We start from the raw sequence: 16,290 nt of genomic DNA, 5'->3' as shown, positions 1-16,290 counted from the left end.
CAAGTTTGGTGGTTTGACCCCGTTGGCCCGTTCTACTTCATGAAGTAGGAAAGGAAGAGAGAGACAGAGGGGGACAGAGAGATCTCTTCCTGCCTTTTACAGTACAGTGACCCTGCCGGCATGTAATTCTGTGCTAGTCTTTGTTTCTGGTTCTCATCAATCAGGCAGGGAACTTCTACCTTGGTGTAGGAGGTTGGGACTCCAGATGTGTTTAGAAAACCCCACAGCCCCCTGGACAAAAGCAGTGTGATCTAATGCAGGGAGAACACGGACTTTGGAGTCATGCAGGGCTGGCTTTGGTTTTTTGGCTACTACGCACTTTGATTACCTACTTAATCTCTTTCCATCTCCGTTTACCTGTCAATGGAATGGGGACAATACATCCACTACAAGATTGCTGAAGATTGTATGATGTAAAGCTGACACCTTATTAGTTTCCTGGGGCTGCTGTAACAAGTTATCGCAAACTGGGGAGCCTGGGACAACAGAATCTTACTTTGTCACAGTTCTGGAAGCTAGAAGTCTGGAGTTAAGTCGGCAGAGCCGTGCTCTCTTTGATGGCTGTGGAGAAGAATGCTTGCTTCTTCCTAGCTTCTGGTGGCTCCTGGAAATCCTTCCTTGGTTGTAGCTACCTCACTCCAGTCTCTGCCTCCGTGGTCACATGACCCTCGCTGTGCGAGTCTGTCTTTATAAGGACACATTCATTAGATTTAAGACCCACCCTAATCCAATATGAACTCATCTTAACTTGATTATTGTTTCCAAAGATCTTCTTTCCCAATACAGTCACATTTATAGCTACTGGGGGTTAAGACTTAAGCATATCCTTTTGGAAGACACAGTTAAATCCATTCCAGGCACCTAACCTAGGGACCGGCATGCTGTTGGTGATCAGATATCAGCAATTCCCTGTATCTCTCCATTCTTCTTCCTAAAGCTGAAAAAATAAAGAAATAAAATATAAGCATTTGCCTTCTGACACTAATCATTAGAGAAATGCAAATCAAAACCATGATGATTCCGCCTCATATCAGGCTGGCTACTATCAAAAAAGAAGGAGGAGGAGGAGGAGGAGGAGAAGAAGGAGAAGGAGGAGAAGGAGGAGAAAGTGTTTGGCTGTTCCCCCAGAAATTGAAGACAGAACTATTATATAATCGTATTACTCCACTTCTAGGTATATTCCCCAAAGAATTAGAAGTAGGGTCTCAGAGGGATACCCATATACCCATGTTTATAGCAGCATATTCACAAAAGCCAGAAGATGGGAGCCACCCAAGTGTCCAATGATGAATGAATGGATAAACACAATATGATATATACATAACAATGGAATTTTATTCAGCCTTAAGAAGGAAGGAAATCTGTTTCTTAAATCCCACATATGAGTGAAATCATGTATTTGTCTTTCTCTGATTTATTTCACTTAGCATAACACCCTCTAGTTCCATCCACGTTGTTGCAAGTGGCAAGATTTCATTCTTTTTGATCGCCGAGGAATATTCCATTATGTATATGTGTGTGTGTATACACGTATATACATATATAATGTATAATGTATATACATATACATCTATGTACAGACACACACACACACACACACCGCACCTTCTTAATCCATTCATCAGTCAATGAACATTTAGGCTCTCTGCATAGGTTGGCTGCTGTCGATAGCACTGCTGAGGAGCTAGATACTGAGGTGCACGTGCCCCTTTGAATCAGCATTTTTGCACCCTTTGGATAAATTCCTAGCAGTAGTGCAATTGCTGGGTCATAAGGAAGTTCTTTTTTCTTTCTTTCTTTTTTTTTTTTTTTTTTTTTTTTATTTTTGAGGAACCTCCAGACTGTTTTCCAGAGTGGCTGCACCACTTTGCATTCCCACCAGCAGTGCAAGAGGGTTCCCTTTTTCTGCATCCTTGCCAACACCTGTTATTCCCTGAGTTGTTAATTTTAGCCATTCTGACAGGTGTGAAGTGGAGAATGGAAGGAAAAATAAAATAAGACACAAACAGAGAGGGAGACAAACCATAAGAGACTCTTAAATGCAGAGAACAAACTAGGGGTTGATGGGGGGGGAGGTGGGTAGGGGAATGGGCTAGATGGGTGATGGGCATTAAGGAAGGCACTTTTGGAGGTGAACACTGGGTGTTATATGGAAGTGATGAATCTCTAAATTCTGCTCCTGAAACCGATACTATTCTGTATGTTAACTAACTTGAATTTAAATTAAAAAAAAAGAAAAGAAAATTCTGAGACACACTGCAACGACATGGATGAACCATAAAGATCTAATGCTAAGTGAAGTAGTCAGATTCACAGAGACAAGAGAGTAGGACGGTGGGTGGCAGAGGCTGGAGGATGGAAGGAGGGTGGTTTAATGGGGACAGAGTTTCAGTTTTGTAAGAGGAAAAACTGCTGGGGACAGGTAGTGGTAATGATTTCAGACCAACGTGATTGTACATACTGTGATGTACGACTGGACTGGACTTAAAATTGGTTAAGATGGTAATTTTTAAAAAATGTTTATTCGTTTTTTGAGCGAGAGAGAGAGAGAGAGAGACAGAGCATGAGTGGGGGAGGGGCAGAGGGACAGGGAGACACAGAATCGGAAGCTGGCTCCGGGCTCCGAGCCATCAGCACAGAGCCCAGCGCGGGGCTTCAGCTCACAAACGGCGAGATAGGGACCTGAACCAAAGTCAGAGGCTTTATCGACTGAGCCACCCAGACACCCCAAGATGATAAATTTTATGTTACGTGTATTTTACTACAATTAAAAATATTATGAAAAAAAACCTTAGTGGTTAAATATTCAGAATTCCAAGGGAAAAGGGAAAACTTTAAAATTCCTAGAAAGCCAGAAACAGATCCCTCTAAGAAGTCATCAGACACAGTTATGTCAGAAGACAGTGGGGCAGTACCTTCAGTGTTCTGAAGAAAAATGACTTTGGACCTTGAATGATAGATTCAGCCAAATTATAAATTAAATGAGGGCAAAGTAACAACATTTTAAGACATATGAAATAAAAAATGTCTTCTAAACAAATTTACTTGCAAACAAATAAAATACTGATTATACTCCATCACACTGAAAAAAAAAAAGCTTCCAAGAAAAAGGAAGAAATGGGATCCAACAAGCATAGTTTTGCTTTAATCAATCATGTGTGACAACACAGAAAGCTGTAAATAGAGGGCTCCAAATGACAGCAGCAACCCTGGAAAGTAACCAGTTCTGATCAGGTCAGAATGCCAAAGCATTCAGGGAATGATGACTTTAAGAAAAAAAAAAAAAATCCACTACCTGCAACAGATAATGTCATTAAGGAAATAGTATATAATAGGAAGAAAAAAGAAAGACAGTGGGAAACTCCAGGAAAAACAAAAAGTTACAGAGAAAGGACTGTTAGTCCAAAGTTAGTTATTAACAAACTAAAAATATGGCATGATTTTGAATAATCGGTGAAATGTAAGAAAAGGGATTGAATTAGAAATATATTGCTTTGAGGGGCAGATATTTATTAACATAGGATTTTTTTTTTTTTTTACTTCTTCAGTGAATAACATTTGTATAATAATAATCGTGTCTTAAAATTTTTTTTAGTTTTAGGTTTTATAATTAATCTATAAACGACAAAGAATTGTGATTGCAGAACAAAATATATATGTTTTAAACCTAATAAACTGTGAAAGAAAGAAGTGGGAAAGGCAAGGGGGGAGAGGCAAGTGTGGGACATTAACTTCATTATCTTTTTTTAGTAAGACAACAAGAAATCGTCTGTAAATGTTGTAAAAACTGAAGTTTAATTTTTTAATTTAAATTTACAAAGATGGCTAATTGAAAAACTAAAAATAATCATTACAATTAGAAGGAAGGGCAGAGATATTTATAGGTCACAAACCCTACAAATTTGTAAGGTAAAAATTCATGAGCTAAATTCACATCTGTCAAAGAGGGAATAATATGTTAATAATTATATAATACGGCATATATGTGTATATGTATGGTATATATACGTATTACACATAATATGTTACATACGTACCTATAATATGTTCATAATTCAGTTAATAGTATATAATGCTGATGAATCAAGAAATAGAGATATATGTATAAATTTTAGACTTCAATTTTAAGTAACCATCTGGTTTACTAAGCCATAAAAACTAAAAACAGTATCTGTTTAAGATATTTGCCTCTGGGGCCCCCTCAGTCGGTTAAGCGACCAATTTTGGCTCAGGTCATGATCTTGTGGTTCATGAGTTCGAACCCCACATTGGTCTACAAGCTTTCGGTACTGGAACCTGCTTGGGATTCTCTGTCTCTCCCTCTCTCTCTGCCCTTCCCCTGCTTGCATGCACTCTCTCTGTCTCAAAATAAATAAACTAAAAAAAAAAGATTTGCCTCTGGGAAGCTGGGTTAGAGTGGGTAGGGGAAGGCAGCAGGACATTTGCTTATCATTTTATACCCTTAACTTTTGTTAAGAACTCTTTTCTGTAGTAGATTTACATTACTGTGGTTTTTATTTTTTATTTTACTTATTTGTTTTAAGTTTTTTAATGTTTATTTAATTTTGAGAGAGAGAGACAGAGCATGAGTGGGTGAGGGGCAGAGAGAGAGAGGGAAACAGAATTGGAAGCAGGATCCAGGCTCCGAGGTGTCAGCACAGAGCCAGACATGGGGCTCGAACTCACGAACTGCGGGATCATGACTGGAGCCGAAGTCAGAGGCTCAACTGACTGAGCCATCCAGGCGCCCTACGTTACTGTGCTTTTTAAAAGTAGTAAAATGGCTACAAGATTGCTCATTATATGGATTGAATAATTTATAGAGACTTAAAATATTTAACTGCTCTTTGGATTTTGCAACATTTAGGATACATTAGGATACTTTATATGATGCTCTGCAAAAAATACAGAGCTAAATTTGTGTGCGTATTTCTGGACCAAGCCAACCTTGTATATAAACTTTTATGCATAGTTTTGAATTCTTCCCTGAGGATAGAATCCTAGGTATTGAACTGCTGAGTTAAAGAACTGATTGTTTTAAAGCCTTCTTGTTATGGACACACACATTTTGTCCCTCTTATTTTTGAGTATAGACGTTTTGTTGAAAGCACTCCAAGGTGTAAAAGTGTTATCAAAATGTGAGGCTCTTGGTCCAGGTCTGTTTTTGAGGTCACCTTCTTTTTTTTTTTTTTTTTGTAATTTTGTGAATTTTATTTATTTTTTTATTTTGCGAGAGAGAGCAGGAAGGGGCAGAGAGAGAGAGAGGGAAGGAGAGAATCTGAAGTAGGTTCCGTGCTGTCAGTGCAGAGCCCAACATGGGGTGGAACCAATGAACCGTGAGCTCATGACCTGAGCTGAAACCAAGAGCTGGACATTTAACTGACAGAGCCACCCAGGTGCCCCTTGAGGTCACCTTCTGATAAAACGACTGATGAATGGCCACCGTACAGCTTCTCCATTATGGTACCAAAAGGAGTTGCCTTTGTCTACACAGCCCACAAAGGAAGACACGGCAAGAATCACTCGAGTTTGGTGAGCAAGCATTAAGGCCAGATACTCTTCTAACGACTTCATTCAACTTCGTTCATATTCCTGTGTACTCCTCAGTACGACCCTTGGATGGCCACTGTCTCCATTAGACAAGGGACGGAACAGAGGCAAAGAGAGATGAACTGATGTGACCAATTCTACACAGCCAATAAGGCAGAGCTGATGTCACACAGCCCGGTGGTCTGAATCCAGAGGCCAGGCTTCACCCTCTCTGCTGTTTACGGGCCCCCCTTGCCTGTGAACAGGAGGTGGGAGGTGGACCTTGGTCAGACCCAGTCAGTGCCCACAGGGAGGGTACATCCCACAAACGGAGAAAGGACCCCCGCCGACAGCCTGGTACACGGTAAACACTCGATAAGCAATCAGTGATCAAGTAGCACGATCAAGCCAAGCTTTGCACGAATCTCTACATTACTGTTGTCTTTGATCTCCCTGCGGTGATGTATTTTTATCCCCATTTCACAGACGAGAAAAGTGAGGCTGCCAGAGGTTAGGCCTAAGCCACTCATCCATGGCATCACGGCTCTTGTGACGGAGCTGGAATTTCAAGCCAGATCTGGAGGGCTAGAAATCCAGAGCTCTTTACTTTGTCCAGAGTGCCTTTGAGAGCATTCAAGGAGTTAATTCTTGTGAAACCCTTAACCTAGGGGTTCTCAACGTGTGTTCCTCGGACAGACAGCACGGCAGCGGCCCCTGGGAGCTTGTTGGAAATGCGCCCCTTGTGAGGCCCTGTCTCTGGGTCTAGGGGATCAGAAACTCAGGGTGGGATGCAGTTCTGATGCGTGCTTATGTGTGAGTCAGCCCAGAGTTTGACCCCTTCTGAGTTCTTGTAAGATGCCAGCTGCTGTTGTCTAGACCCTAAGGAAGAGGCGGAGGGAGGGGCTGATGGCGAGTGTCCGGAACTTACCAGCTCCTCTCAGTCCTGGCCCATCCCAGAGGCACGTTTGTCCTGGGCTCTCGCTGGCTGGAGCCCAGAGGACGCCACCGAGGAGGGAGGCGGCTGGGCGAGTTAAGCCCACGGGAGCTCTAAGGGCCACCGGTCAGGTTGTTGAATCGCCCGGCAGCTGGCCGCCCCTGCTGTGTCATGCTTCCCTGCCCTGTGTATCCTTCTGCTTGGCCCTGATGTCCAGAGTGGGCTGCGGGCTGCCCCTCTGATGGGACGTGTTCCCAGCGAGGGGGAGCAGGTGGTGTCGAGGGGGAGGGAAGGGCGCTACAGGTTCTCCTCTGGCGTCTGCAGAAATCCGCCCCTGACTCGAAACAGTTCACGGATCCCCAGTGCCCTCTTAGGGTTGTTACATAAGGATTCGGGAATTTAACGCTCTTGAGGCCTGTGAGGTGCCAGGCTCGGGGCGGATGGCCCTACTGTGTGCAAGCCACCATGCTCGGCCCCTTGCAGTGTTTGTCCCGCTTGACGCTTAGAGATGCGCTAAGGAAACGGGCTCAGAGAGGTCCAGCGACGGGCTCAGGCAGCCCAGCCGGTGTGGACAGAGCTGGGTCCAAATCTAGGCTGGTCTCACCGACTCCCTGCTTCTTCTGCTGTAACTCTTAGCTGTGACCCGACTGAAGGCTCTGAAGTGTGACCACGGACAAGTCCCCCCCCCTCTCTCTCGTCCCCTAGGTTGTCCCAAACCATGGCCTTCATGCAGCAGGATTCTTCATAGCCTCCATCGCCTCCTTCGTGCTGACCTGGGCCACACTTTTCTTCACGGCTCGCTATCGGTGTTTGAAGGGAAGCCTGATCACCAGACATCAGGTGAGTCTCCACGTGCATCTTGTTGCCGGAGGGCAGTCGGGTCGGCGGTAGATGTGAGGTTGATTGAAGTTTTCCCTCCAGTTCGATGGGGTGATTGATCCTCAACCCTGGATTGATGTCCGAATCCCCAGGGAAACGACAAAATGCTCGTGTCCAGCCTTGCCTGCAGAGACTGTGACTGGACCGTCCCAGGATGCGCCCCGTCCTTAGTGACTTTTTTATTTTTATTTTTTTTAATGCTTACTTATTATTGAGAGACAGAGAGACACAGAGCGTGAGCAGGGGAGGGGTAGAGAGAGAGGGAGACACAGAATCGGAAGCAGGCTCCAGGCTCCGAGCTGTCAGCACAGAGCCCGTCACGGGGCTCGAACCCACAAACTGCGATATCATGACCTGAGCTGAAGTCGGTCACTTACCCAACTGGGCCACCCAGGCGCCCCCTTAGTGACTTCTAAAGCTCCCCGGATGATTCCAGCAAGTGGCCGGGGCTCAGAGCCACTGCGGCCTGACCGAATAAGCGAGCGCCTTCCTGTGCAGATAGTGCTGTGTTCCCGCCACACTAATTCGGGGCCTGGTCCACACTCCCTGCGGAAAAGTCTTTGGAGGCTCACTCCACCCTCAGGGGGAGGCTGGATCCTTCAGCCGTGGAGCTTCACCGTGCGTGGGCAGCTCTGGGGACAGTATGGAACTAGGCTCAGAGTCGTGCTGGCTGAGGAGGGGCGGAGCTGGGGTATATATCACGCCCCGGTGGTCATCGGTCGAGGATATGGGGGCAAAGGCGCTGTTAGAAGGTGGGGGAGGAGGGACTGCCCTCCCCACCGAGAAGGCCCTTTGAGACCAGAAAAATGAAGCAGGGACTGCCTGCAAGTTACAGTTTTATTCAGGCTGACTTACAGGGAACAGGGCGCTCTGCGATCCGGGCCCTGCGCGGCTGTTCTCACAAAGCCCGGACCTCAGCCCGCGGGTGTTACAGAGCGAGGGGACGTGCCGAGGGCGTTGTAGTGAGACCAGAGGGTCCGCACGTACCTCCCAGGGTCCACGTGCGCCTGATCGACAGCTGTCCTGGAATTAGATCTCATGGGGCCCATCTGTGCATCAGGAGGCCAAGAGACTGTGTTATCTTTAACCGATTTACGGAGAGCCAAAACAAGCCACCCCCTTCCAGCCTTCACGGGCATTTCTAAGGAATGTATATTAACCTCCAAGGGGCCCGGAACACGTAGCCCCAAGAGAGGAGGGCCACAGGTGGGGTCAGTATTGTCCACAGTCCTACAGGGGCCAGGACAAAGGGTGACGTTATTTCCTGGCGTGGGCTCTGAAGGCCCGCAGAAGCCTTTAGGGGAAGCAGTGTAGATACTGGCTGGTGGGTCTTGGGCCAGCGGGTCTGAAGCGGCGAGGGGGTGTGGGTAGGAAGCAGGCGATCTCTGCTACAATCTCCATTGCCTCCTATGGAGCCTGGAGCTTAGGAGGCCCTGAATCCACATGTGAGGATATGAAGGAGCCCTCGGCCCATCAGTGGATGGACAGACGGGAAGGAAATCAGGGCAGCAATTTTTGGAGTGAGAGGAGCTCCGTGGAGCCTCTCCCGGGAGGCGCTGCTGGGAGTAAGCATCCGTTGGCAGCTTCTTGGTCCCTCCAGGGCCGTGGAGGGCTGGAGCTGCTGTGACCCAGTGTCCCCCAGGGGCCCAGCAACTTGAAAGGAGCACAGCCATCTGTTCCCCTCACTTTATTTTTTTTAATTAAAAAAAATTTATTTATTTTTGACAGAGAGAGAGAAAGAGAGAGACAGAGCATGAGGGGGGAGGGGCAGAGAGAGAGGGAGACAGAATCCGAAGCAGGCTCCAGGCTCCAAGCCGTCAGCACAGAGCCGGACGTGGGGCTCGAACTCACAGACCGCAAGATCATGACCTGAGCCGAAGTTGGATGCTCAACGGACTGAGCCTCTCAGGCGCCCCTCCCTCCCTTTATATGAGGAAACTGAGGCCCGTGAAGTTAACTACTTGCTTCAAGTGGCCCGGGGACCTGGCACCTGGGGGCCGTGTCTGGAGGCTGGAGGTCGTGTCCCATTGTTCGCTTTATGTCTGCATCCTGGAGGAGAGGATGGCCATTTCAAAGTGAGATCGGCCCACAGTGTCCGTGGAGGCAAAAGTGAGGGGGAGAAAAAGCGTTCCTCTAATCAGACCTCCAGCTTCTCTCTCAAAGCCGTTATCAATCACGGAAGAACAAAACTTCCCAGCTGCTTTGATGAAGGAGCAGAAATCCTTTGCTGGAGATGAAAGGCTGATCATTACAACCGCAGAGAGGAAAGCAAAGTGTTGACTTAAGGTCTGAAGACCCTTGAAGTTCACAGGATGAACTCTTTTCACATCTTTATTTTTGGCAGCCTGAGGCAGCCGCTGAGACAGTGTGCAGTGAAAACAGTGCGATAAAACCCTCCTTCTGCCTTACGAGTTCGATCATCTTGGGACCAAATACCAACTCCTTGTACCTTAGGAGTTTGACCAACTTGGGACCAGATACCAACTCTGACTCTTCGGGAGCCGTGCGAACTCAGATAACGTCATTTTACCCCTCTGAGCCGTGGTTTCTTATATGTGATGTGGGGACAACAGCACTTAACTGTGTTGTGATAGTTTCATGATAACACACCTACAAGGCACAGGGACAGGAATTCTTAAATATTAGCTATACTTATCACCCAGTTTTCAGGACTGATATTAAGGACACAACAGATACATCTATCTAGTCGTGGCGTTGGGCTTAATTATCTCTGAGGTCATTTCCATCTGACAGTTCTGTATTCTGATTCAAAACCAGCCAGATGCATGGAATTGAAGTTCATCTGCCAACTGTAATTTTCCTCTGCATGATGATGATGATGGTGATAGTGAAGGTGGTGATGACAGTGATATAGTGATGATGATGATGATGATGATGATGATGATGATGATGATGATAGAGATGCTGGTGATGATGATGGTGGTGATGATGGTGGTGGTGGTGATCGTGATATGATGGTGATGGTAATGATGGTGAAATATTTTCATAGGTCTTTACAGGTTGCAAAGGCCTCTCCATCCATTGTTTTGTTTGTACACACGGGAACCCGGTGTGGGGCTACTGGAATTATGGTCCCATTTCTTTGATGGGAAGATGGAGGCTCAGGCAAATGCAGTGTCTTGCCTGAATGTACCCTGTTCGCAAGTGGTGGGGCCAGCAAGGTCCTCCCGACTGCAGATCCCCTGCCTTCCCTCGTGACTCTCAGCGCATGGCGTTCACAAGAGGGTTCACTCGGTTGTGTCTGAAATTCCCCTGTAGGTTCAGCATCATGAGAACAGCTGGAGTACTCCCAGTTCACCTCGGCCAATGGTATCCATTGAGGACCTTGCTCTCAATGACCAAATGATTGACATTCTGTCTTCAGAGGACCCCGGGAGCATGCCTCAAGCCTTGGAAGAGTAAGAATTCTCAGTCACATGATACTGGCTTGGATGTGATGAATGCTTTAACTCACTGGCCTCAGAGCAAACCCTGAGAACATTTCATTCATTCATTCATTCATTCATTCATTCTGTCACCTGTTACTCAGTTATCATAATGCCACAACTACTGTGCTTGGTATTTGGAAAAAGGGATGGATAAGGACAGAGTTTGTGCCATAAGCTGCCTGATCTAACGGGGAAGACAGACACACAAACTTAAGTGACCATACAGGTTTGATGAACACCCTGCTAAAGGAAAATCAAGGCTAGCTGAGCCGAGAAAAGGAAATGATGACCTCTGAGAGAGTCCTGGAAATGCTTCTCAGAGGAGGTGGTGTTTTAACTTATTCTTGAAGCATGGATATAAGCTTTCCAAGCGCATTATGAGAAGAAAGACTTTTCAGGCAGAGGGAAGAAGGGGCAGATGAAAGGTTGAGCAGGATGCATCTGGTGAACGCGGTAGCTGGGTACGACTGACGGGTAGATTGGGGTATTGAGTACAGCAAGATAAGGGAAGAGGCAGCTGGAGAGAGAGGCCAGGCCAGGCGACGTGTTTGCCGCACTGAATTCGATTCTTGTTGCTTATTAGCACGTGCTTAGAATGGACCACCTGTGCACAGTAGAACGTGGAGCCAGACGCAGTTCTGAAAACTTTGCAAATGCCAACTCATCATCCTTCTGGCAACCCAACCGAGCAGGGATTATTGCTCTTACCAGGGATGAGGATTTGAGAGTCTCTGGAGCTTGCCCCAGGGCACACACTTAGGAACGAGAGAGCCAGGCTCAAGGCCAGGCTGCCTGGCTCCGGGGTGCATGCCTCTAACCAGGACGCTTTTGCACAGCCCACGGTTTCTCCTGGCCGGCACAGGGGTCACGGTCTACCAGGTGACTCACTCGGTTCATCAACTTGGCCTTTCCCTCGTTTCCTTTTGGCGAATATTTACAGAAAGCCTGCTTTCCGTGTTTCCTGTCTCGGCGTCCAGTTGTCTTCCAAAATTCTGTTTCGTCTTTTACTTCTTCAAGCGTATGAAGCATAATTATTTAAAGTCTCTGAAGCTTTATTACCTTTACCATGTTCTTGTGCCTGTTGTCTTCTGTTCCCCTTAGTTTGTTGATCAAATTTCCTCTCTCCTCGGATGCCTGGGTAGTTTTGATCGTGTGCCAGTGTGTGTGTGAAAATTTGTGAAGACAATGGAGGACTGACTAGGAGGAGGTTACCACCTTCTAGGCGGTGAGGGGCGTCATTCGGATGACCCCCCCCATACAGAGACTGAGACCACGCAAGGCAGGGCTTCTGGTCCTCCAAGGTCTGGTCTGTTTCTGGCCTATCTTTACTCCTGAGGCATCTGTACCAACCAAAGGGTACAGGCTGACCTCTCCTTGAGTCTCTGGACTTGAGTTTCCACCTCCCTGGTTCTGCAGGTCTGTTGAGAACTCTGCAGAGTTTATCAGCCCTTGGGGCCCTCTTCTGGTACTTAGACCGCCCTGGGGAACAGAGTGGCCCCAGATGCGGGGCTCCCCTCTCTGAGTTTCTTTGTTCTGCTAGGTCTTGACCTCATCTTTTACTTCTCCTTGTTGGTTCTCAGATGGTCTCAGAGTGATTTGGTTTTTGCCCAGCTTTTCTTTTGATGGGATAGTTTGTCCAAATTACCTGGACCACGAACAGAACCCATCTTCGTGTAAACCCCACTCTAGGCGAGGAGTAGACACGGTCCCGGCCACAGAGGCAGCCTGTGAGAGAGATGGACAGGGAAACAGGCAAGGCCCAAAATAGCACAGAGCAGTAGCACCCTTGACTGGTCCCCAGAGTTAGATCAGGGTTTAAGTCGGGCTGTGCCACCAGGCGCCCTTGGTTCAGTTACGTAGTGAAGTCTCAGGGTGAGAGGGGCTACGTCTTGTAGGGTTCTGGGTGTCAGGGAACAGCCCTTTTAATTTAATATGGGAAGATCTGTATGTTCAAAGGCCACTCTGGATACAAATGGACCGTGGCTTAGAAGTCCAGGGAGATTGTTGGAGATGTCGATGTGTGACTTGGGGCAGAGCTTGGGATTAGCGGAGGAGCCTACAGAACTTGGCAAATGATTGCCCTGTGGCTGTGAAGGCATGCTCAGGGGGCAGTAGTTTGGACACTGAAGGGGAGGGGACAATTCAGGATGCCTCCCTGGGATGCCGTGTTGGAATGATGGTTATTAGCAACAGAACCCCCGTGGAAACCTCCCCAGGCTGGATTTCCATTTATGACACACTTCTTTGATCGTACATTCGGGATGCATAGCTCCACCCGCTCGTTTCCCACTGGGGAGTGATTTCTATCAATTGGAGTCATCCACCATGCCAATAAGCTATAATATCTTCTATTTGTACTTAATACACCATATTCGGGAAGCATTTAAAATGCCAGGTCTCTTTTCCACATGTTGGTTTGGTTCCCATGCTAATGCTTTTTGGTAGGGCATCTTATTTTTGGTGTTTGCTAGCTGAAGAGTCCGATGCTCATCTAGGGAAAGAGGTTTATCCATAGCCACAAATCTAGTAAGTGAGTCTTCTCTGTTTATCTCGGCCACATTGTGTTCCGCAAATACTCTCTGAGCCCGAGTTTCCTCATCTCTTAACTGGGGGGAAACCAGGAAACCGTGGGAGACTGTAACAGCTTAATGATATGAAAGAGACTTAACGGCAGGAATCCTCACCACGGCGTTCACCTGCGAGCCGGGGTCTCACCTGCGGGGACATGAGCAGATGGAAGAGAGAAGCGTTCAAGATGGGCAGTCCTTCTCTGAGTCTCTCTCAGAGCCGTGCAAACAGCAACTGAGCAGCTCCGGTGCTGTCTCCCTGGAGCCTGGAAATGGAGTCCCGTGGCAGGAGACGGACCCAAGATACCTCCGGAAATAGAGAGCATGGTCTGTGCTTCCTTAGGAGCAACTGGTCACTGGTCTGAGAAGAGAGCTCTCCTATGTCTGACTCGTGGCATTTTGTGAGCTGAGGGGAGGTTCCGAGCCCAAGGGGACTATGTCTGCCTGAGGGGAGGCCCCTTCCCAGCCGAAGGCGCCCTCGTGCACTGTCGGGACTTGAGCCACGGAAGTGCAGGACTGGCCTTGCACGGAGCTGGCCTTGTTCCTCATTTCTGGGTCCAGGGTCCGTGCCGCCCGGCTCACTGAGCTTTTGGGCGGCCATTTCAGGTGTGATCTTTCATTTTAGCTTAAGTCCCTAAATCCAGACCGCCAAGGAAGCACGTTAAAGTTTGTCACACTACTCAAGAGGGAGGAGGGAGGATTGGATGGCAGCGGGGAGAAAGGTGGGTGGCTTACTGGCAAGATTTGTGAAGTCCCATTACATTACATGGTAGGAGCAGGTGCAATCGCCGAAGTATTTCCTGGCTTTTTTGTCCGTTTTCTTCCAAAACATGAAAACGCAAAGTAGAGTGAAAGGATTTAGTTTGTTGTGATCAGCACCTGGATATTTAATTTGCAAGTAGGTGGTAGTCCACCACCTCCGGCTGGAGGAAGTAGGGCTGTGATTAGCATATATGTGTATATTAATACATACAGAATAGTGTATGTGATAGTGACCTACAATAGTAACAGCGTGTAATGTAAATAGTATCAGGACTAGATGGGAAGGCATTAATCATCCTTTGTTGTTGGTTCCAGAAGCGCTTGGGGCACCTGGGTGGCTCGGTCGGTTAACATCTGACTTCGGCTAAGGTCACGGTCTCACGATTCATGAGTTCGAGCCCCGCATCAGGCTGTGTGCTGACAGCTCAGAGCCTGGAGCCTGCCTGCTTCGGATTCTGTGTCTCCCTCTCTCTCTGCCCCTCCCCTTGTGCTCTGTCTCTCTCTGTCTCTCAAAATAAATAACATTAAAATTAAAAAGAAGAAAAGAAGCGATGGCGTGTAGGGAGCACCATCTTCCTCGATACCCCGCGTTCTGTGAAATCAACAACAGCCACTGCAAACGTGCTGGTCCTGGTGTGTGAAATGCCGTGAGGATTGAGGTTACCGAGACTGTATTCCTGTAAGTCACCTAGGAGCTCCAGAGTTTAGATTTATTTCTCCTTGGAAGCTGGTCTTTTTTTTTTTTTTTTTTAACGTTTATTTTATTTTGAGACAGGGAGAGACAGCATGAACGGGGGAGGGTCAGAGAGAGAGGGAGACACAGAATCTGAAACATGCTCCAGGCTCTGAGTTGTCAGCACAGAGCCTGACGTGGGGCTCACGGAACGCGATCATGACCTCAGCCGAAGTCGGATGCTTAACCGACTGAGCCACCCAGGCGCCCCCTTGGAAGCTGGTCTTGTTGGGCCTGAAGAGTGTTGACACTGATGTTCAAGCCTGACCTGAGAGTGCGTAGCCTGAGAACTGCCTTTGTCTCTCGCTCCCCTCCCCCACCCCACCCCCCATCCCAACATTCAGTATTATTGAACGCCCAGTTCTGTTTCAGGCTCGTGCTTGAAGCTCATTTTAAGTCTTGGCCATTTTTTTTTTTTTATCATCGCATTGTCAGTTACTTTTAATCTTCCTCTTGACTTCTAGTCAGGCTTAGGAGCTCCCAGAAAGAAAATGTCACTCAGAAGGTCAGGGGCTTAGTATGCATGGAAATCTGTGATTGTCTCCCCACTAAAAATAGCTTTTTTTCTCCATCAAATAATTTATTGCATTTGTAATCTTATGTGAAGTTTAGCTGGCTTCTAAATATGCCATGAGGTGACTTGATTGCCACCTCTTCTAAGCCCGAACCTTGCTGTCTCTTGCTGGTTTATTTTTGACAAAGAGCATTCTCTTGGTTGGCGTGGTGTATCTTTTGCTCATTAATTCATAGGCTGCCTCTTGCAGAGAGGATCTGAGGGACAGGTCTCTCCTTTGGTTTCTATCATGTTCCTAGACGTTGTCGTAATAGATACAGCTCAGCCCCGGACCTGGAGAGATGAGAGGAAAGAGGAACAGGCAACCACCGGCTGCTCCCGAAAGCTTCTAGAAGCATGGAGAGCCCACAGTGTCCTCAGCACCAGCCCTGCTCTGGCCCTGACCTCTGCCAAGCATCTCTGGCCCATGTTCTTAGGTCATTCTCACCGCGGCTCCTGAAAGGAAGCTAGTGTTCAAAAAAGGTTTATTGGTTTTGCCTAAAGGTCGCACACGTGATAACGGGTTTGTGCTTTCGAGCCGCTGTTCTATTGACAAACACAGCTTTTGAAGAAGATTGTGCATAGATTTTTTCCAGAGAGGCAAAGAAAATAAGAGAAGAAAGTCCAGGGCGTGTGTCTCTTCCCAGTTACTCAAAGGAAAGTCATTGCTGATTTCTGATGTTAGCACTGCCTTCTAAGCTGTCTCAATGTGATGTTTGTACCAAGTAGGTGTTCGGGGAGTATGCGTTGAGGTGAGGCTTTTCAACCTATGTATTTGTGATTTTCACCGGCCATATGGGTGTGTGGTGTGTGGTGTGTGTGTGTTGTGTGTGTGTGTGTTTTACAATGGCGCCCTCCTTATTCTGTATTGACACTCTACAGAG

At 47.3% G+C, this 16,290-nt stretch overlaps 1 protein-coding gene across 1 annotated transcript in view; it reads left to right on the top strand.

Annotated features, from left to right (window-relative positions):
- EVC2 (EvC ciliary complex subunit 2) overlaps positions 1-16,290 on the top strand; it is a 134,228-nt gene that overhangs the window by 33,801 nt on the left and 84,137 nt on the right. The window contains exons 9-10 of the mRNA XM_032593014.1: positions 7,169-7,303; positions 10,622-10,761. Of these exons, the coding sequence (XP_032448905.1) occupies positions 7,169-7,303; positions 10,622-10,761 (275 nt within the window). The remainder of the gene's footprint in view (positions 1-7,168; positions 7,304-10,621; positions 10,762-16,290) is intronic.

Source organism: Lynx canadensis, chromosome B1 (assembly GCF_007474595.2).
Source record: "Lynx canadensis isolate LIC74 chromosome B1, mLynCan4.pri.v2, whole genome shotgun sequence".
In the NCBI taxonomy this organism is placed as follows: domain Eukaryota; kingdom Metazoa; phylum Chordata; class Mammalia; order Carnivora; family Felidae; genus Lynx; species Lynx canadensis.
This window is presented reverse-complemented; position numbering and strand designations above follow the sequence as displayed.